The following is a 22588-nucleotide window of genomic DNA, read 5'->3' on the forward strand; positions in this document are numbered from 1 at the left end:
GACATCATCAGTCTTCAAACTCCAAGTGAAAGTTGTAGAAGAGACAGTCATAGCATAAGGGAGTTGTTCTAATGACCTATTCTTCTGGTTTTACTCCAAACCTATGGGGTGCAAGATGTCTCAGCTAGCAAATACATCGCGATATTTAATCGATATCGCGATATATCACGATTATCGCGATTATCGCGATATATCGATATTTCGATTAAAACCAAATCCATCCGATATCGAAATCGTTTCCAAATTAATACTTTTGGTAATTACCCCAAAAGTTGATGTGACAATCAAACCTCTTTTGTACATGTAACAACTTCAAGCACCGAAGAGTTGTTGTTATCATTTAGGAGAAAGAGTTAATTTGAGTGTGGTTGCAACCTTTTTTTTCAATGGCAAAAGAAAGACTTTGACATTTTGCCAACTGACTTCGACAATAAACAAAAACATGCAATTTTCAGCAAAACCATGCTACAGGTGTATCGAATTGGGAGGGTATTGTTAAATAATGGGTACGTGTACACTGTAAATGTCCATAAGAAATTAATAAAACGAGTTACTGTAAAGAAATCCATTTGGCTTGGAAAAAAAACCCACCCAAAATCAGGACCTGATACATGTTCTACTTGATAGGATAGGCCCCAAAGGCAATTGCCTCCATACCACTGTCCATGGACATTGCCTTGGTGCAATTTGAAATGTTTTAGTACAATTGTTTATATTTTCTTCAGTCAAGTGAAAGAGGTGCTACAGGAAAATTGCCTTGCCCTAATATACATGTATCAGCAGAATCCTTTTATAACTAAATCGTCGAACAAAACATCAACACAGTGCAATTATTTCTTCCTGACAATGACACTACAATTACAAACTGTATAAAATTATTAATTGGACATGGTATGTAGGAAAAATTTCTAAGTTTTTTCCTCCTTTTTTCCCCTCTTCCTTTTTTGTCAATTAAAAACTTAGTAGAGTGCACACAATCTGTAGAAGGAGTCAACGGAATTTTTAGTCCAGAGTATTGGCTACTTAGCATGGGATAGGTTACTGCAACACCTCCCCTTAAAGCCATTGGAGACTTTCGGAACAAAAAAAAAAGTTCACAGATTTACGAATCACCTACAGGGTTTACAGAAGGTAATGGTGAAAGACTTTAGTCTTGAAATATTATTCCATGAAATGCTTAACTTTTCGAGAAAACATTAAAACAATTATCAATTCCCGATATCAAGAATTACGGATATATTTTAAACACATGTCATGACACAGCGAAACATGCGGAAACAAGGGTGGGTTTTCCCGTTGTTTTCTCCCGACTCCGATGACCGATTGAGCCTAAATTTTCACAGGTTTGTTATTTATATGTAAGTTGGGACACACAAAGTGTGGGCCTTGGACAATACTGAGTGTCCAATGGCCTTAATTACTTGCCAGCACCCGTAAGCCTTACTAAAAAAATTCATTTAGTGCTCCTCTGTGACACATTTGAATTGTAGAATAACTTATAAATAGCTGACGTTTGGTTTTAAAAATAACATCACATTCTTTTCAACCATTGTTGAGTTAGTTAGTTCAGTGGAATGTATTGTCTTTCACTTTATTTAACTAATGGATGCCTTGACACTCAAAGATTAACAAAACATAGTTTTATTTTGTTATAATTTTTCAATTAACCATTTACATAAAATGAGACGGGTCCTACTAAAAGCAGACAACAAGCCGACAACAAGTCCAGAGGCGCCGACAACACGCCGAAAACAAGTTTTAAAAACCTCAAAAATGGCAAATAAACCATAGATATTTTAGAACTATGTGTGCTTTGTAATATAAATATAAATTTAAGGGAAAAACTTCATGAAAGTGTGTATTTTTAACCAGAAAAAAACTTTACTTGCACGGAAAGCGGTCGGACGCCATCTTGGCTTAAAAACCATGTTCGGACCAGTCCATTATGATACGGGTAGATTTAGCACTTGTCAACAACAGAGGGCAGGCATCATGTGATTGGGTACCGGACACTTCGGCACCTTGCAAACTCGGCACTAGCAAACTCGGCACTTCGCAAACTCGGCACCTCGCAAACTCGGCACCCACTCGGCACCAAGAATGTCGGCACCAAACAAACTCGGCACCGGCCTGTTTTGGTCCAACAAACTCGGCACCAAACAAACTCGGCACCGGCCTATTTTGGTCCACCAAACCAAACTCGGGCACCGTAGTTATGCTAGCTTATATGGCCATAACCGGTTCCGAACTTTTGAAAAATTGGCATCGGAGTTTTTTTTAGGGAAACTTTACGTCCGCACGTTCAGTTTTGTTCTTCTTTTCTTCTTTCACAATCATTTTGGTGAAAGTGCATCGCTATGTGTTAATGCATAGAGTAAGGACAGTAAGTCCTTACTCTATGGTTAATGTAATGGACATTGAAAACGTTAGAATGACTTTTTGTTTTTGAAGAGAGTGTGATTTGGGAGCGTGTTTTGCCTACATGGCGGCCGTCGGCCATGGGGGACTTTTGCCCCACCACACGGTAGCGGTTTGCTCATGCACGCGGTGTATAGTGGAATCGTGAAAAAAGAACAGTGCACGACAGTCTGTAACAGAAATTATTTAACACGTACTCTTTATTTTGAATTGGTGTTTTACTGGATCAAAGTTTGGTGTAAATTGTCACAAAAAATACTTGGACATCGAAATTACGTATTTTAATATTAATTATTAGGTGTGTATCGTTGTCGGTACGACGTCGAACCCGCCGATACACACGACGAGGATCGGGATTTATTTCAATTTCCAACTGGGTGCCTAGTTTGTAACTGTGGCAGATTGAGCGTTTTCAACCAGGTGCCGAGTTTGTAGTTGTGCATGTGCCGAGTTTGTGGGTGCCGAGTTTGCAAGGTGCCGAGGTTGTGGGTGCCGAGTTTGAGAGGTGCTGAGTTTGCTGGTGCCGAGTTTGCAAGGTGCCGAAGTGTCCGGTATTCCATGTGAAGACCTTCACTGCAGTGTGAACAGTTGAAGGTTTTTATATGACACCGCCCGCACTCTATTGCTAAATCTGACTTACCCGCATCATAATGGACTGGTCCAAACACTATTTTTAAGCCAAGATTGCGACCGTTTTCCGTGAAAGTCAAGTTTATTTTCTGGTTAAAAATTCACACTTTATTACAAAGCACACATATTTCTAATATCTATGGTTTATTTGTCATTTTGAGGTATTTAAAACTTGTGGAAAAGTTTCCGTATGGCGCCACCACTTTTTCATTCGATATGAAATAATATAGTATCTAATTTACCTCAATGAGACTATCCCTTTCTGTAAAAATGAGTGAAAAAGTGGTGGCGCCATACGAAAAGTTATCCGGACCGAATGAGACAGCTCTTTTTTATTAAAAAGTCACTCCAACAATCATACAATGGATGTATGGCTCCTATCCTAAAACTGTGACTATACTAATAGTATTATTATGTTTGTTCCGAGACATAATACTAGTGGAACAAACCTCAGCAGAAAGAGAGGACCCATACATATGTACATGTACAGACCGTTGCACGACCTCAGCTAAGACTAAGTCCATCATGGTCCAGCATGTCCAGTCGTCACAAAACATTGCCTTTGTTATACTTATAAAATAAGGAGGGGGCTGTCTGGGACTTCTTGAGTTTTCTAGGGTAGGCACAAAACTGACTTTCAATTTAAATTCACTTCAATAGTAGCACTGTATGAGCATGGAGGTAGAATTGAGCTAGCTATGCTGGGTATTGCATACAGCACTATGGTTTCTGGGGCAGTGGCTGGCAGTTATCTGCAAAGTGAATTTTGAATTATTCAAGTTCAACAAGAGTGAACATATAAAAATTACATTGCAAATGCAATGCAATTGCTTTCGTCAATCTTCCTATACCAGGTCTCCTCTTCAAAAATGTGTAATAATCTCACAATCTTCATTTATTATAGACACTTAATATAATACAGTAAGAAAATGTCTTTAAAATCAACTACAGTTCGTTGTTTCCTAAATACAAATTTGTAAGTGCAGCATACCTGGTCGCCTATTCCTGCTTGCTTTTGTTGCCGACTGGGTTTGCCACTAACGGCACCACCACCCCGTTTATTCCGTCTCCGTTTACTCCTCTTCATATCTGATGCGCTCATTTTGATGGTCAGATGTGCCACTTAAGGTATCAGGCAGTCATTTGAGTATAATTATTGGATATCAGAAAGAATTCAGCGTAATTCTAGATCAATTTTTCACTGCTGTGTAGGCCAGTTTGTCACTGCACTGAGCCTTACTCAATCCAATATGGCGTCTGCCCATCGAAATGTTTTTTACTTTAAGTAGCAAAACTTTCAGAACAATCAGGCATAACAAAAACATATCAAGTCAGTTCCATGTAATATACTTTTCTTAGGAGGACTTTGGGTGAAATTAAAGTAAGAAATATGTAATAAAAAGTATATTTTTGAACGAGCCTTTTACTGACGTCAATATGTGGAGTAAATAATGCAACAAACGAACATTCCGGAATTTGGCTAAACTGTAGTGACCACAATGATGATTAAGCTAGCGTTAAAGGAGCAGACCGACAGGGCCCATTCACAAAGCTGTCAATTGGGCTTAACCCTGCAAAGTGCCCGGCCCTCCTGTCAGATTTTAATACATGGGTAGGGGGGCACCGGTCTGCAGCCAGTAGACCGTCGGGAAAGAAGGATGACTTGTTTATACAAAGTATTCCACTCTTGTTTTTGCAAAGGATCATACTATCTACACATTTTGACAATTTTTATTTTACAGATAATTATTAAATTTTTGATTTTCTTTGGAAAGGGTCTTAGTACTTTTTTCTAACACAAAACACAACGACCACAGATTTACATTTAAAGGCAGTGGACACTATTGGTAATTGTCAAAGACTAGCCTTCACAGTTGGTGTATCTCAACATATGCATAAAATAACTAACCTGTGAAAATTTGAGCTCAATCGGTCATCGAAGTTGTGAGATAATAATGAAAGAAAAAAACACCCTTGTCACACGAAGTTGTGTGCGTTTAGATGGTTGATTTCGAGACCTCAAGTTCTAAATCTGAGGTCTCGAAATCAAATTCGTGAAAAATTACTTCTTTCTCGAAAATTATGGCACTTCAGAGGGAGCCGTTTCTCACAATGTTTTATACCATCAAGCTCTCCCCATTACTCGTCACCAAGAAAGGTTTCATGCCAATAATTATTTTGAGTAATTACCAATAGTGTCCACTGCCTTTAACTTACACAGTTTGAAGATGATGATAGTAGAAAGCTTCCTTTAAAATATGACTTACTAAGGTGTTGTAGTTTTTGAGAAATTGGGTAAAGAAATGTCACATGAAAAAAATTCGTCTCAGGGCTCAATGGTCATCGAATTGCTTAATGGGTGGGGCATGCACCATGTGACGACAATGTAAACTTTATTGACTTTCAGCTGGTAACCAAGTTCTGCTAAGTAGTTTGTATGTGCTAAGCAGTTTGTTGTGCAGTAGGCCTACATGCTTTATAAATTCGGGCCTATGGCAAAATTTCATAGTTAATTGTTAGTAGAAAATTTGGCTTATATTTCTTGGCTAAGCATTTTTGTCTGTGCTTAGCATATTTTTGTGCTTACTTGCTTGATGATTATGCCTGTTATGATTTTTTTGCTCACAAGACTCGGGAACTGAGTGTACAGTCACGGGTAAAAACAAAAGTTAATAACTTGATGAATTGATGACTTCAGTGTGTCAACGATTTTATCATTCTAAACAGAAGCTTTAAATACAATCTCAGCTTTGCCTCCCGACGTCTGTTTTCGGGTAAGAAACACAGAAGCACATGGCAGGGTGTAATTCATGTCGGATCACTTTGAAGATTACTGATGGTAGAGCAACTTTTTCAAATACCCAACCCTCCTCCTCCTCCATCCAATGATGATGCGGAGGGTAGGAACCCTGGCAGATGGTTCAGCTGAAGGGGATTCGAATTCGAAGGGAGCGGGCTTTCCTCCATACGAGGGGACGTTTTTTTTTACACGCAACACTGGATCCCGACCAATGTATTATAATGGACTGTGAAATCAGCCTATCGAGTCTTTTGTTCATAAACTACTTACATCATTTTTACAAACAACATTTAGATGGGCTGAAGGATGATGGTTCAGAAGAGGGCGCTCTACCCGGGACCCACTCTATATCACAGGTTTTTTTTTTCTCAAATTGATTAAAAGGTGTTGTTTCATTCAAGTTATATATATTTTTGTGTATGCAGCTCCTCAAAGGACAAAGTTATTGTTTTAAAAGTTATATTGTTTTTATTTTCATCTTAGTCGAAAATGCGAACAATACATGTAGGCTACACACATATTTAAAGCTGTTCCTTTAAAGAAACGCAGTGCGCAAGAATTATCATTTGAGTCGATACGATTTAGTAATAAGCTGTCACCTTTATTTTACGTACTTGGAGTTTGGAGAGATCGTCTGCACACACAGCTGAGTCGGCTTTTTACCAGAAGTTCTGTGGGTAATTTATACTTCATATAAAATACTTTCATTGCGTTTTGTACCCTATGATGGTTTATTTGTTGCCACTGCGACGTCCAATTTAGATTTTAGGGGAGGCATAGCTCAGTTGGTGCTGGAGCGAGCGAGGCCGAGGGGGGCGATTGGGGGGTGCCAGCGCAACATGCGCAATGAATGAATGAATGAATGAATGAATGAAGAATGACCTCCGACCAACACATCTAGAATTCCTTTTTATTTTACGATTTACGAATAAGATAATTTGCAATTTGAAGTGTCACAAGCCGGCTCCCATTGGCTGTGACAGTGTGTGCGAGGTGCAAACCTGCAAACCACTGAACGCCCATTTTTCGGGCCATATAATAACAATAATAACTTGAACTTTTTTGTAGTGTAGAATAGAACTCAATAGTTTTATTGTTTATAATTTGGTTCACAGATGACAGCTTTTTAATCAAGATTGAAACATTTCGTATGACCAATGTTTTCGTAGAAGATAGGTTTTTATAGTTAAAAATCACTGTAAATTAAAGTTTAAATAGCAATGTTGTAAATGTAACAACTAACATTGTTTCCTCTTCCGTTGTTTTGTACAGATAGTTCCTCAATTGAAAATGATGCGCCGAAGGAGAAGCTCGTCTGACGATGTTCAAATTATAGATGGTGAGAATAGTGTGAATTAGCCCCAGTTACTGGGTCTAGATGTAAATAGCCGTTTCAAAAGGGTCCTACTAAAAGCCGACAACAAGCCGACAACGCCGACAACAAGTCCAGAGCGCCGCCAACACGCCGCCAACAAGTTTTAAATACCTCAAAAATGGCCAATAAACCATAGATATATTAAAACTATGTGTGATCTTTTAACCAGAAAAAAAACTTGACTCTCACGGAAAACAGTCGGACGCCATCTTGGCTTAAAATCGTGTTTAGACGAGACCAGTCCATTATGATGCGGGTAAGTCAGATTTAGCAATAGAGGGCGGGCGTCATGCACTGTGCACACTGGAGTGAAGGTCTTCACATGAAGCCCGCCCTCTGTTGTTGACAAGTGCAAAATCTACCCGTATTATAATGGTCTGGTCCAAACACGGTTTTTAAGCCAAGATGGCGTCCGACCGCTTTCCGTGCAAGTGAAGTTTGTTTCTGGTTAAAAAATACACACTTTTCGTGAAGTTTTTTCATTATATTTATGTTTATATTACAGAACACATATAGTTCTAATATATTTATGGTTTATTGGCCATTTTTGAGGTATTTAAAACTTGTTGGCGGCGTGTTGACGGCGCTCTGGTCTTGTTGTCGGCTTGTTGTCGGCTTTTAGTAGGACCGTTTCAAAACAGTTTCCTGATTATGGCAGAGTTGCATGACTCGGCCAAATATAAACTTAAAAGAGTGTAGGATAAACCCCCAAATTATATATTTCTTAAAGGGAAGGTACACGTCTCAAAACAAATATTAACTTAAAAACTGACTTGATAACAAGCATTGGAGAGCTGTTGATAGTATAAAACATTGTGGAAAACGACTCCCTCTGAAGTAACATAGTTTTTGAGAAAGAGGTAGTTTCTTCCTAAAATAATAAAAGACTTCTAGATTCTTAACTGAAAGTAGACTTCTAGCTAGAAGTCTTTTATTCTTAACTGAAAGCACACAAATTCATCCAACAAGCATGACAAGGGTGTTTTTCTTTCATCATTTTCTCGCAACTTTGATAGACCAATTGATTTTCACAGGCTTGTTATTTTATGGTGTTGATGGGATACACCAAGTGAGAAGACTGATCTTTGACAATTACCAAACGTGTACCTTCCCTTTAAGTTATTGCAAAAAAAAAAAAAAGGATGGGTAAGTGAGTCTATTTACCCCTTTAAGTTCGACTAGCCAAGATTCAAGAATGAGGAGGTGTGTCGACAAACAAGTTACCCATAGTTTTCAGTAGGATTTGAAACTTTGCATGGTGAAGATACAATCAATTGAGGTTTTACGGAGACGCCATGTATGTAATGAATCAATAATAATGAGTTGTGGTGGTTCTGAAAAGAGCGAGTGGTTTACCGACTCAATGTTTCGATCAGTGCACTTTGATCGCCTTCATGCTTTGATCGTCTCCATTTTTCTGAAGATATCTGAGCACACTGATCATCATCATCATCATCTTCCTTATACTGTGGAGAAACCTCCTCTGGAGTGTACTCGCACATTGGTTGAGGTGCAAACTAGCAGATGCAGACAAAAACTCAGGCATAAAAAGATACATGTACAAGTGTACGCATACTGTGCAAGTAAAAGCATTTAAGCATTTTGTGTGGGGGGATGGGTAATTAACTGAAGGTGACACCGTTCAGTGTGGTCTTAAAGACATCCAGAGTTGGTGACTCAATAACTTGCTTGGGCAGTGAATTCCACGGGCGGATGGTGTACGTTGTAATTATACATGTATCATAAAAGATTGATTGCGTAGTATCTATGCAAACCTCTTTTGACCTATTGTTTTCCTTGTGATAGCAATCATGTCCCTATTGTCATTTTAAGGTATAATGTAAGTCCCTTTGTCTTAATGTCAAGTACACACACACAGCTTTTTTGCATATATGCTTTGTGCGTGGAGTACTCCTTTGTTGTAACGTGCTTTTAAAACAAAAGTCTCATTCTTCAACAGAACCTCGCTTGCTCAAAGATGCAAGTGTCGTACGTGTACACTACTTACACAGCGAAGAAAAGAATCAGCTGGATGTTGTGTAAACCTATAGTTACATGTAGGCCCGGACAAAGTGTAATTCTTCCAAGAGTGTTTTGTATCATTTACATGCATTCCTAGTTTCATCATAATTGACATGAAATTGTTATGCTGCCCTCTACTGGTTTGCCTGAGGATGTATTGCATGGAGAAGGATGTGTAGGACACTGTTACAATGTGGAAGACATACAATGGGTAGACCTAAAAAGTGTGCAGTTTTCATAAACCTTCATTTGTAAAGTTTCCAAATTAAAGTTGAATTGAAGTGTTGAAAGCAGGTTTTACCTTTAACTTTTTCAGTGACTAGCCAGCAGGACCACATAGCTTAAACAAGTCATTTCAGCTTATTCACAAGTCCTTAACTAATTGGACACTATTGGTAGTTACTCAAAATAATTATTATCATAAAACCTTTCTTGATTATGAGTAATGGGGAGAGGTTGATAGTATAAAACATTGTGAGAAACGGCTCCCTCTGAAGTAATGGAGTTTTTAAGAAAGAAGTAATTTTCAACGGATTTGATTTTGAGACATCAGATTTAGAATTTGAGGTCTCGAAATCAAGCATCTGAAAGCACCCAACTTCTTTTGACAAGGGTGTTTTTTCTTTTATTATTATTTCTCGCAACTTTGATGATCGATTAAGCTCAAATTTTCACAGGTTTGTTATTTTATGCATATGTTGAGATACACCAACTGTGAAGACTAGTCTTTGACAATTACCAATAATGTCCACTGTCTTTAAATAGGGTTCCATGGTTGTCAACACTAAGAAAATTGGAGCTGGGGATCGCCATAGATGAGTGAAAGTGTATTGCACGGAGGCAACAAAGGCGATTGCCTCGATGCCCTCGGTCATTGCCTTGGTGCCCTTGAAATGTGCCAGTAGAAATTTACTGTTTCCTCATAGGGTGTCCTTTACCAAGGAGAACATGCCTTGGTGCCCTTGCCCTGTCAAAAACGAAGCTTACATGGCCCAATTTCATAGAGCTGCTAAGCACAGAGAGTTGCTTAGCATGAAATTTCTTCCTTGATAAAAACATGAAATTTCTTCCTTGATAAAAACAGGATTACCAACCAATCCTGTTTGCTAAATCCTGAAAATCACGTGAAAATTTGTTTGGTAATCCTGTTTTAAAAGGCTAAAATTTCATGCTAAGCAAATTTTTGTGCTTAGCAGCTCTATGAAATTGGGCCCGGACAGGTGAAGAACACTGTCTTGCACCAATTAGACCACACCATCCCTAGATCCTGGATCATCCTCAACTGAACCTATACACTCTGGTAGTGTACAATGTACTTTTCTAAGGTTGTTTACGTCTGATTGCAGACTCTCCTCCATCGTTTGTTGATCTTACTCAAGAATCTCCAGCCAGCACGTCCCGCGGAGGTCAAACAACTCGCTCTTCATCTCGTCTCATCTCCTCTGAGATTGTTGATCTCACATGCACCGACACTCCGCCCGTCGTTCTCCAACCAGGTCTGTGAAATCTCTGTATTTATTTATTTTGTTCTCCTCCAGGAGTTTATGAGTCACATTATAGGCGAGGAAAAGATGTCTGATTTCATAAAGCTGTTTGTTAAAGGGACACGTTGCCTTCAGGTAAAACATAATGATCCACTCAAATAAGCCTCTAAATTGCATTTTGTTTTGCTTCCTTTTATATGTTATTTTCGCAAAAAGAAAAAGAAGTCGCTCCTTTTTTATTTACCACTGTCAGACTATATATTTTCTTTATTTTTTTCTGTTTTTTGGATTGTGCACCAAACAGGAGACCATTAGAAAATTTAACCTTAAAAAGAGAGTAATTGATTTTGCAGTGTTTTTTGTTCTTATGTTGGGCATCTTCCAGGAGAACTCCCACAATAGTTTGAAAGTTATTAGTCCCTGGGATGATCTTGAAAAATACCCCAGATGCCAAGCCTTAAATCTGCTCTTGAAGGGGCACAGTAATTTCCCTCAGGTAAGGGAGACCTCTAAGGAAAATGTAAACTTATACAGGAACGTTCCGGCCTGTATGCTTCGTTTTTGAAAAGGGCAAAGGCACAAAGGCGATTTCTCCTTGGTTAAGGGCACCCTATGAGGATATTGTAAATTTCTACTTGTGAGAATTTCAAGGGCATCAAGGCAATGACCAGGGGGCATGGAGGCAATCGCCTGTTGTCCCCTTGACGTATCAGGCCTATCCCTTGCACAGTGCATCACAGCAAAAGCAAAGGGCACCAAGGCGATTGCTGTGCGTGCCGTGACTCATTTTGAGGCCTTTTCCATGTACGTTGTGTACTTCTATTTCCCGATACCACCTGTCCCCTTTATACCTCCTTCCTAGTCCCGCCCCATCGTTACTGGATCCGACACCCCAATCAGTAGCCGAATATAACCCAGATATGTAATCTTCACTGCCTTATTCTCATCAATCATCCGCATGCCACTCATGCGGAACAGACTGAAATGAAAACATTCCAGGCATTTTTGTCTGGGCTTTACACTTTTACTTGCTCTCGGGGTTCCTGTCAAAAGGAGACTTTTTTTTTCTCGATTCCATTTGCACCAAACAGCTGCCTCCGACGATAATGAGTGTTTTGCTAACATTTTAAATTGACGTGTGATTTCATGAAATTGTTGCTGTTCATCATAATGGCTCGTTGCCCTTTGGATGTGTTGAGGGGGAGTGGCTGATGATATGAAAGGGATATGAAGGGGATTCTGGAAATGTGAATTCTTTAAAGGAACACGTTGCCTTGGATCGGTCGAGTTGGTCTTTGAAAAGTGTATGTAACCGTTTGTTATAGAATGCTTATGGTTAGAAAGATATTTTAAAAGTAGAATATAATGATCCACACAAGTATCTCTCGAAATTGCGTGGTTTTCCTTTTACCTCGTTGACAAACACGGTCGGCCATTTATGGGAGTCAAATTTTTTACTCCCATAAATGGCCGATCGTGTTAGTTTGCAGAGTAACAGGAAAACCACGCAATTTCGAGGCAAATGTGTGTGGATCATTGTATTTTACTTTTAAAACATCTTTCTCACCATATGCATTTTATAACAAACGGTTACATACGCTTTTCAAAGACCAACTCGACCGATCCAAGGCAACGTGTTCCTTTAAACTCTAACCTGTGACCTGGAAAAGTATTCAGTCATACATGTAGCTTTTCCTAAGTTTACCAACAAGAAATAAACAAAAACATCCATTTTGGTTCTATTCTTTTGCATGAATGGTTCTAAATAACAGGAATATCATCACTACATGTATATAGCATAGAATCAAAGACACTTTCTCTATGAACAACTATACTGACTAGATACAGAATGTGCATAAACTTATTGCTGAAACTTTGAGAGGCTAGGCAATTGTGTAAACATTTTCTTCAAAGCACCTAGACATCATTGGTTATTGTCAAAGACCATAGTACCGGGTATTCATGCTTTTTGTGCCCGGACATAAATATGAAATAACAAACCTGTGAAAGGTTTTCCTCAACCAATCATCAAAGTCACAAGAAAATTATGGAAAGAGAAGTTACCAACCACGTTTTCCTTGTTCTCAATCAAATTTTCGGCTCTCAAGATAAAAACCAATTATGTCACTAATTTCTTGAGCGACGTTTTCCACCAAGACTGTGGAAAGTTATGTGTTAATATGTGGGCATTGATATTTTCAATCTCACCAATGCTGTGTATACTGTTTTTAGTGTTATCTTTTCTTTTCCTATTGTCATCAGTGAGATCAAGACGGACTAGACATATCAGACAGGCTCGGCTAAACAGTCCATACTCCAGCAGTAGTGATATTACCATTGACAGTGATGGAGAGAATGAGGTAGTACACAATGAGATCATAGACTTACAGCTATCACCACCTGTCAGCGTTAATAGAACCTTACCATGGTAGGTCAAAGGTCACTTGTGTTTGTGTATGCAAAAGGCCTCGTTAGAACTCCCTCCCAACCCCCACCCAACCCCCACCCCAATATGCAGCGTACCTATTATCTGGGCCCAATTTCATAGAGCTGCTGAAGAACAAAAAGAAGCTACCTGTACATGAAATATTATGCCTACCAGAATAAGGTTACCAGCCAAAGTACAATTTTCACCTGTACTGTTTAAGACTGGTATCCTGCTCCTTTGTTGTAAGCAGAAAATTGTTTAAAGCAATATTTCCTGTACTGAAATTGGGCCCTGATGAGTTCACCGTTCGCCAACAGATCACAGTTAAAACATTTGGATGTTGAGTTCACAAATACAAAAGGATTTTAGATTAGATGATTCCTGGAAAAACAGATTGTACAAAAAGACCTATGCCGCAGTCAAATGATGGGAACACGAGCGAGTGTGCACACCATGCACAAATCTCAGCCAATACGCCTCTCTTAATACTTACAAATGCATGACGTCATAATTCTTACCCAAAATGAGGCTATGGGCGCACGTCCCCCATCACTTGCAGTGGGTGCGGCTATCGCCTCGTTTTGGATTAGCATTGTGACGTACCTCATGCATAAATATTAAGAAAGGCGTATGAAAGGTCTATCTTTGGCTCAGTGTGAGGGCGCTGTTTGAGCTGGTGAATTGTATCTTTGAGAGGACAAGGCCATTTTTCTTTTGCAGAGGGCACTTTCAAAGGAAAAATCTTAAAGTCTGTCAGAAACTTTTGATGGTGCAACAGAGGCCATGGCTTCCATAAGCCATTATGGGGCATGGTGGACACAATACCATAACACTATTGGTTTGGGTAAATGTATCTGTATACCAACAGCAAACACTGCACTTCTATAGTGTCCACCATTCCCCCTAGAGGCCAAAGGGTCTTTGTGTAATTCAAGGACTGATATGGATTACATGTATTATTCTCTAGTAATGTTTGTCACTTTAGGGTTGAATTGGTTTTTAGTAATGTTTACTTATTAAAGGAACACGTTGCCTTGGATCGGTCGAGCGTTTGTAACCGTTTGTTATAAAATGCATATGGTTAGAAAGATGTTTTAAAGTAGAATACAATGATCCACACAAATTTGCCTCGAAATTGCATGGTTTTCCTTTTACTTTACGAACTAACACGGTCAGCCATTTATGGGAGTCAAAAATTTGACTCCCATAAATGGCCGACCATGTTAGTTGACGAGGTAAAAGGAAAACTATGCAATTTCGAGTGATACTTGTGTGGATCGTTATATTTGACTTTTAAAATATCTATCTAACCATCATTTCATAACAAACGGTTTCAAACACTTTTCAAAGACCGACTCGTCCGATCCAAGGCAACGTGTTCCTTTAAGGGTGCAATTTTTAGATGGAAACGCACTTGGGAATGGCTGGCAAAATGTTTTAAGATGACGTGTAGATGGTGTGTGTTTTGTTAGGGGGTATTTAACCCTCAGTTAATGACACCCAGAGTCAGCGTGCCCAAATCAGAATGATAGCAGGTGACATTAATGTAGTGGTGTCGAGTCACATGTGACTGTCAGATGAAATCAATTGAAGAACCTACAGCAGACAACATCCGATCATTACAGTTGAAGAATGTGTTGATATCTACCAAGACCACCCCCATGGGGACCTTATGCTACCAATGTAGGTATAGGGATGCAATCTGTCTGCCACCATCCTGCCGTTGATTTCACCAAACTCTTCCTAACTTAGGATTTAAAATATTAGGACTTATCCAAAGATGTTAGGATGCATTGAACCCATCCTAAGTTAGCTTAGGACGGGTTACTCTTCCTAACTCGAGCGTTTAGTAAAATCGTCTGCTGGTCCCATATTTTATAGAGGCGCTTAAGCACGTATACAAAAATATGCTTACCTGAACAAGATAACCAGCCAAAATAGCAGGGCCCAATTTCATAGAGCTGCTCAATCACAAAATGTTGCTTAACAAGATTCTGCTTAGCAGATATGAGCAGGCTACCAGCCACAGATTGTACATGTGACATGGTAGTTTGGCTGGTAACTGTATTCTAGTAAGCATAATTGTGTTGTGCTTAGGTACTAGTTGTGCTTAAGCAGCTCTATGAAATTGGGCCCATGTCACATGTACTATTTTAGACTGGTTTCCTGCTTAGTCCTGCTTAGCAGAAAATTTTAAATCTTGATTGTCTGCTTTCAAAGCAGCTCTACGAAACTGGATCCTTAGCCCAAATTCTTAGGGTTGCTTTAAGTTGCTCACTGCTCAGCATAACCAAATTATGCTTACGAGAAACAGGTTACCATCTAAAATACCATATTGCACATATGTACAACATGTTACTGGTATCCTGCTTAAAAAAATTGGTAAGCAATAATTGTTACCCAACCAGCTCTATGAAATCGGACTCGCAGTATGTTCACTGTCTGATGGAATTCTTATCATCTTCAGACACACAGGGACCTGCATGCATGCCCTGTTTAGTTTGGCAATCATCAACTTGCAAAGGGGGAATTTAAAACCTTACTCTTTTTTTTTATCTGCTCTTTTTCAGGCCTGAACATGCAGAGGATGTGCCACCCACTGAGGAAAGTCCGTGTAGAAAAGAAGTCAAATGCCCCGTCTGTATGGAGAGTGAAACTCGGGTAGGCTGCAACTCTTCTTTCTGTTATTTCAATGTCTCACCTTTCCTCTCTCTGCAGGCCTGATTGTTCATTTGTGAGAATGCAAGGCTGTTTTGGTTTTGCAACACTGCCATTTGAAAATGTGAGAGGAAATTTTTGAAAAGGTACAATGGCCAAGACCAGGTCACCAGAGGTCACGGCCTCCCTTGAATTACAGACCTGCTCTTAAAGCATTTGGGTACCTGTTCAAAATGTCCATAGATTTACATTAAACTTACAGGGTTTGAAGATAATGATAGTGGAAAGCTTCCCTTCAAATATTACTTACCGAGGTGCTGTAGTTTTTGAGAAATGAGTTAAACAATGTCATGAAAATACGTTTGTCAATGATTAAAATAATTTTCGTCTCATGAGACGAAAATTATTTTCATGACATTGTTTTACTCATTTCCCCAAAACTACAGCACCTCAGCACGTAGTATTTTCAGGGAAGCTTTCTACTATCATTATCTTCAAACTGTGTAAGGTTAGTGTAAATCTGTGGACATTGTGTTTTTCGTCCTACAAAAGTTACATAGACCCTTTAAACCTCATACATTAATAAAGTTACTTTTGATTACTGAACTATTCAGCTATGCAGCTGAGTACTATGTACACTGTCTAATCGATGGCGTATGTGTTAAAAGTACGAAGACGAAGCTGTTTAATGTGGAATTTTTATTTTTAAACAATTATTTAAAAAACAAGAAATCCTATTATTACTTATCGTTCTTACATATATTTATGATTTTTTTTTAACGTCAATATTTATGATTTTTAACGTCATTTTAACGTCATAAATATTGTGATCAAACTCAAGTATTTCAGCTGATAGTGATAAACTTTCAGATTTACCTTGGTAGATGGGTTCTGGTAAGATTTTTACCAATCCCTACATTTACTATTATTTGTTTGTACCATGGTACATGGAATCTGTGTGTTATTTGCTCCACCCCTGAAGAAAATACCCCAAATATCTTTACTCCAGCTTACAATTTCTTTAAATAAACAAACTGTTAACTGAAGAATGTCATGAGTGATGTGTGCCTCCCTGTGGCCTACACATCAACCCCCCCCCCCCTGTTTGCTTTCACATCCCAAACAGACAATAAAGCTGCAGTGGCGTTCAGGCCTGATACTTCAGGAGGCAATGAAGGCAGTTGCCTCCATGCCCCCTGGTCATCGCCTTGGTGCCCATGAAATGCTCCAGTAAAAATGTTTTTAATTTCCTCATAGAGTGCCCTTTACCAAGGAGAAAATGCCTTGGTGCCCTGCACTTTAAAAACCAAAGCATACAAGACCTGGCCCCGATTTCACAAAACTCTTCCTAACTTAAGACTAATCTTAGGACTTAGGACGAGTCCCAACCCTGCACTGTAGCATGCAGACCTTAAGATTAATTCTAAGTTAGGACGAGTTACTCGTCCTAACTCGAGATAAGACGGTCCTAACGCTTTGTGAAAACGACCCCTGGGCGTTTGTATCAAGAAGATCCCAGTTGTGAGTGGTTGAGACCGGTTGAGACCGGGTGCGTGTCGCCTGTCCTCTGCCCCCCCCCCACCCCTTCCTCATCATCAATACACCCTAACCTTAACCCTTGCACTTTCAGAACCGAAGCATGCAGGCCTGGGCACTTGTATGAAGAAGATCCCAGTTGTGAGAGGTTGATACCAGTTGGGACTGGTTACATCCGCCTGTCCCCTACCCCCCCCCCTCCTCCCAATCACCAATACACCTGTTTCATGTTGTAATAACTTCTGCCCTCAGGGCTTAGATGAGGATTGTCTAGTTTCACCACAGCAGCTGTCTTGCTCAGTTTCGGATTGTATTTTTTTCGCTCCATCATATGTATTATATATATATATATCTTTTTGAAATGTCATCAGCCTGTCGTGTAGAAGAATTTGAGCTGCATGGATAAATCACATCTGGCTGGATTATGTTACTTCTGGTTCGGCCCGACACCTTTTTGCCGTATCTGACATTCTCACTATTAATATGTGATCTTCCGGCTGGTTTATGTCATTGATGTATTTGAAAAGATATCAGGGTTATCATTGGGCCCTGCACTACCTCGTTGAAATTCTCTTGATAGGAGCACAGAGGAAAAATAGAAGAATATAGAGTCCCAATGCAGGCTAGGCGATGTGATATTTTCCCTTCATGATAGGAGAGTCACCACATAGAAATTTCATTACCAGTTTCATCCTAAGATTGTCAATAATGTGTTGGCAGGTTTTCTTTTCCTCCAGTCGATTGAAGAGTCATACAATGGACCCTTCCCATGAAATATGCTAATCACATTCACGCATGCGTACAGACTCTGTTGGTTGGCAAACGCCATAGAGTTGTGCACTAAGCAGACGCGCAATCGCGTCTGCGTCACGCACCCATTAGCCGTGTACAAAACAGCGCGATGTTCCCTCATTTTGCCAACCAAAACGTTAGTGCGCACGCGCTATGTGCAATTTACATATTTCATGGGAAGGGTCTATTACCAGCAGCTAAGCAAAAATTAGCAGCAAACCAGTCAAAAATGGTGGGACATGATATGGTATTTTGGCTGGTAATACATATGTTTATGGTGGTAAGCACAAATGTTTTGTGATTAGCAGCTTGTTGTGCTTACAGCAGCTTTATTAAATGTTCAGCTCCTCACTCCTCTATGATCAGTCTTTCCTGTTCCAAGTTATCATCATATTTTACTCTTTTTCTTTAATACTTTTTTCATTCCGGAACAAGATTTTGGCTTTACGCCCGCACTTACACAAACAGCTCTGTGTTGCAGCATGGAGCTACTGTATGGACATTCCTTTGTTCTGAGCACTTAAAGAAAATCCTATTCATCAACACTGTAAATAACTATGTGGACGTGTGTACGTCCACATAGTGTTTTTAAGATCCTACATTATGTGGACTTCTTTTGTTTTCAGGTCCACATTACGTAGGTAGTGTTAAAAACATGCATGCGACTGAATTGTAAGATGAGTGTAACTACTATGTTTAAAGGCAGTGGACACTATTGGTAATTACTCAAAAAAATTATCATCATAAAACCTTTTTTGATTACGAGTAATGGGGAGAGGTTGATAGTATAAAACAATATGAGAAACAGCTCCCTCTGAAGTGACTGTAGTTTTCGAGAAAGAAGTAATTTTCATCGAGTTTGATTTCGAGACCTCAAGTTTAGAATTTGAGGTCTCGAAATCAAGCATCAGAAAGCACACAACTTTGTGTGACAAGGGTGTTTTTTCTTTCATTATTATCTCGCAACTTCGACGACTGATTGAGCTCAAATTTTCACAGGCTTGTTATTATATGCATATGTTGAGATACACCAACTTTGAAGACTAGTGTTTGACAATTACCAATAGTGTCCACTGTCTTTTATCTCTACTAATAATTCCATTTCACTAAATTAAGTGTCATTTTACTCCATACCAATTGTACAAGTTTATGATACTTTGTTGGCACAGAAGTTCTTATGATATTTCATTTACGGTTTCCAAACAGATTCGTGCCAATGGTCTACGGCTGACATCAACAATATGCGGACACATCTTCTGCAACCAGTGCATCCGAAGTGCAATAGGGAATCAACACCGGTGCCCAACGTGTAGAACTAAGCTCACCATGCGACAGATTCACCCTATATTTCTATGACGGCAGAGAAAAACTGGTAGTGTACAGTGTCCCCTAAAAAGCATTAATTTCATAATTTTTTTTGAGTAAACACGTTTTTTTTCTTGTTTCATTTCTGAAAAGAAAGATTTAACAATTTTTTGTTCAAGACTTCCGATGGAAATTGTTCTGAATAATTTTTTATTGAATTCTTTAGAATTTCTGTATACTTTGTACCATGTGGCTTTGTACATTCCAGGGCATTTCCTGGCAGGCAAGATACTGCACGGGCCACATGGGAAATTTTACATTTCTCATCCTACTTACCACCTTTAAGTTCACAAATTAAAACAAAATTCCAGCTGTAAAGTTTTGAGATTTACAGTACCCCTTTTTTTTTCATGGCAAGAGTTGATGAAAACGGTACGGTGCAATCAGCATGAAAATGTGAGATTTTATGTGGTCTTTACGTGAGGTATGTAGGCCTACATAACGTGACTGCCGGAACCCCAGGCTCTGTGGCTCCTTTTGTCATGTTTGTAAACATGTGATGTCACAGTTTAAATGATCCATACTGCCAAGGGTGTGTGACTTTGCTTTTTTTAAACTCTTTAATTTTTTCGAACTAACTACCCTTTTCTAGTAAAAATGTCTGGGAAAAAAATATTTGTATATATATAAATATAAAGCAAAAATCTTATTTTGTTTAAGAGGTTATCAAGAGTATGACCCCACTGAAAAAAAAAATAACTTTGAAGTTCAGAACATGACCCTAACTATGACCTTTTTCGTTGGAAGAAAATCATATAAAATGGCCACTGGTGGCCGCAATGGCAATGTTGAACAAGCTGTTTGCAACTGCTAAGGCCACATCTACTCATAATATTTATTGTCTTGACTCTCATTTGGTTGGAGGAGGTTCAATTTTCCTCTCTCTCTTTTTTTTTTTTTTCAAAACCTCAACAAGCTCAAAGGGAGCTTGAAGTACTTCATTATTTTTACGTAGTTTAACGCCTCTGAACATTATTTAATAACAGATTTAGCGCTATATAAATGCTTGTAATTATTAGTATTAATATTATTATTAATTATTCTGTGGTGCAAACCCTCAATCAGAGCTTGACAATGAAATTATATGCAAACATTGATTTAAAATTTATGTTAATTTAAGTTGTCTTCCCTCAAAATGTGGCTTTGTTGAATGTCTGAAAACAAAAATTCAACCGAACACACTCCATGCACACTCTCACAATCAAGTGCAGTAAACCCAAATGCAACGTACAGTGAGTACATGTACTAATTTGTTACGGAGTGCAACAAGCGTGCAAATCATCAGACTTAAAGCCTCATGCACCACTATGCGTTTTCACTTGGAGTCGGCAAACCAAGCTAGGTCTTGTTTATTGGATTTTGTCAGGCTTTGATTATATTTACAGGGTGATAAATGGTCAACTAGACAAGGGGGATCGGTCTTTAATCTTGTGGTTTATTAGGATTGGAGAGGAATTTCTCATGACCCATGTCACACTTCCACACATATAAGATGATAAAGTATATCGCCCAACATTATATCAACACACTTGGGCTCATTGCAGAAGTTGTTGTTCTTCGGGGCGTCGTGGCCGAGTGGATAAGAGCACCAAACTCAAGCTCTGATGCTTTTGTTCAGCAGAGTGTGGGTTCGAATCCAGGTTGGACACTTGTGTCCCTGAGCAAGACACTTAACTATAATTGCTTCTCTCCACACAGGAGTAAATGGGTACCTGTGAGGGCAGAGATAGTTCTTGTGATTGGTTTAGCCATGTAGCGCATATAATTGTTGCACAGGCTGTATACTCCCCAGGGAGCTGAGATGGTTTAAGGAATGATTTAAGGCCCAGTGACCAGGGGTAATAATAGTGGAAGCACTTTGAGACACCCCGTGAAAAAGCGCTATATAAAAACCGTGTATTAGTATTATTATCCGTTTTCCTAAACGGTCTTTCGGTTTCATGATACTGCTTTTTTGAGAAGCTATCACCACAAATTGTTTGTGAACAAATTGTTGGGTTTAGGTTTTCAAATATTACAGAGATTCACTTGTTAATCTTAGCCCTTTTGATTTTGTTGGTATTCTGTTGATGAATTACATTTTTACTTGAGATAAGATAAAAGAGTTCTTTTGTCTATGATAATTGGTTTATCAAAAGAAGAGTTATTTGAAGTGAAATATAGTTGGTTGGTTTGCCTGTTTGTTTGTTTGTTTGTTTTTTGTTTTTTTGTTTTTTTGTTTGTTTTTGTTTGTTTGTTTGTTTGTTTGTTTGTTTGTTTGTTTGTTTGTTTGTTTGTTTGTTTGTTTGTTTGTTTGTTTGTTTGTTTGTTTGTTTGTTTGTTTGTTTGTTTGTTTGTTTGTTTGTTTGTTTGTTTGTTTGTTTGTTTGTTTGTATGTTCGTTCGTTCGTTCGTTCGTTCGTTCGTTCGTTCGTTCGTTCGTTCGTTCGTTCGTTGGTTTGTTGGTTGGTTGGTTGGTTGGTTGGTTGGTTGGTTGGTTTGTTTGTTTGTTTGTTTGTTTGTTGGTTTGTTGGCTTGTTGGTTTGTTGGTTTGTTGGTTTGTTGGTTTGTTGGTTTGTTGGTTTGTTGGTTTGTTGGTTTGTTGGTTTGTTGGTTTGTTGGTTTGTTGGTTTGTTGGTTTGTTGGTTTGTTGGTTTGTTGGTTTGTTGGTTTGTTGGTTTGTTGCGTTTGTTGCATTTGTTGGTTTGTTGGTTTGTTGGTTTGTTGGTTTGTTGGTTTGTTGGTTTGTTGGTTTGTTGGTTTTGATATCTGTTCATTATTGATGTACTCATTGGTAATGTGTTATTTGTATTGGTCTAACGCAGTCTTTGCAAAGTTTCAAAAGGGAAGACAACTAATGTGTAAAAAAAAAACTTTAATAAACACATATAATAAATGAAGAAAAGAAAGTATTGTCTGGTGGATGTCAAATCTTTGAATCTGATTGAATGCCTACACGCCCCCACCCCACTCAATGTAACCCCACCCCCATCTATCAACCTCTTATGAAGAATCCTATTCATTGTGTACCTTCTTGTCGCTCAGTGTAAGGTGCTACATAATTGGGTCTCAGAACTCATAACTTCCATAACCCATCTTTCT

The 22588-nt window shown here is 38.8% G+C and overlaps 2 protein-coding genes across 4 annotated transcripts in view; one reads left to right on the forward strand and one right to left on the reverse strand.

The window, feature by feature from the left end:
- LOC139940558 (uncharacterized) overlaps positions 1-4486 on the reverse strand; it is a 55242-nt gene extending 50756 nt beyond the window's left edge. For both annotated transcript variants that reach the window (XM_071936859.1, XM_071936858.1), the window contains exon 1: positions 4040-4486. In XM_071936859.1, coding sequence (XP_071792960.1) covers positions 4040-4150 — 111 coding nt within the window. In that variant the 5' untranslated portion in view covers positions 4151-4486. The remainder of the gene's footprint in view (positions 1-4039) is intronic.
- A 1961-nt stretch (positions 4487-6447) lies between these two features.
- Positions 6448-21680, forward strand: LOC139941149 (E3 ubiquitin-protein ligase RNF4-like). 2 transcript variants are annotated; one of them, XM_071937598.1, is made up of 6 exons: positions 6448-6525; positions 7121-7187; positions 10592-10741; positions 12992-13157; positions 15728-15818; positions 19350-21680. In XM_071937598.1, exons 2-6 carry the CDS (start codon positions 7139-7141, stop codon positions 19497-19499), a joined length of 606 nt encoding a protein of 201 aa, XP_071793699.1. In that variant the 5' UTR covers positions 6448-6525; positions 7121-7138; the 3' UTR covers positions 19500-21680. The 2 variants fall into 2 exon arrangements, with proteins under 2 accessions (XP_071793699.1, XP_071793700.1); XM_071937599.1 differs by having other exon boundaries at positions 6454-6521.
- The last annotated feature ends 908 nt before the right edge of the window (positions 21681-22588 follow it).

The sequence above is a fragment of the Asterias amurensis genome, chromosome 8 (genome assembly GCF_032118995.1).
Source record: "Asterias amurensis chromosome 8, ASM3211899v1".
Lineage (NCBI taxonomy): Eukaryota > Metazoa > Echinodermata > Asteroidea > Forcipulatida > Asteriidae > Asterias > Asterias amurensis.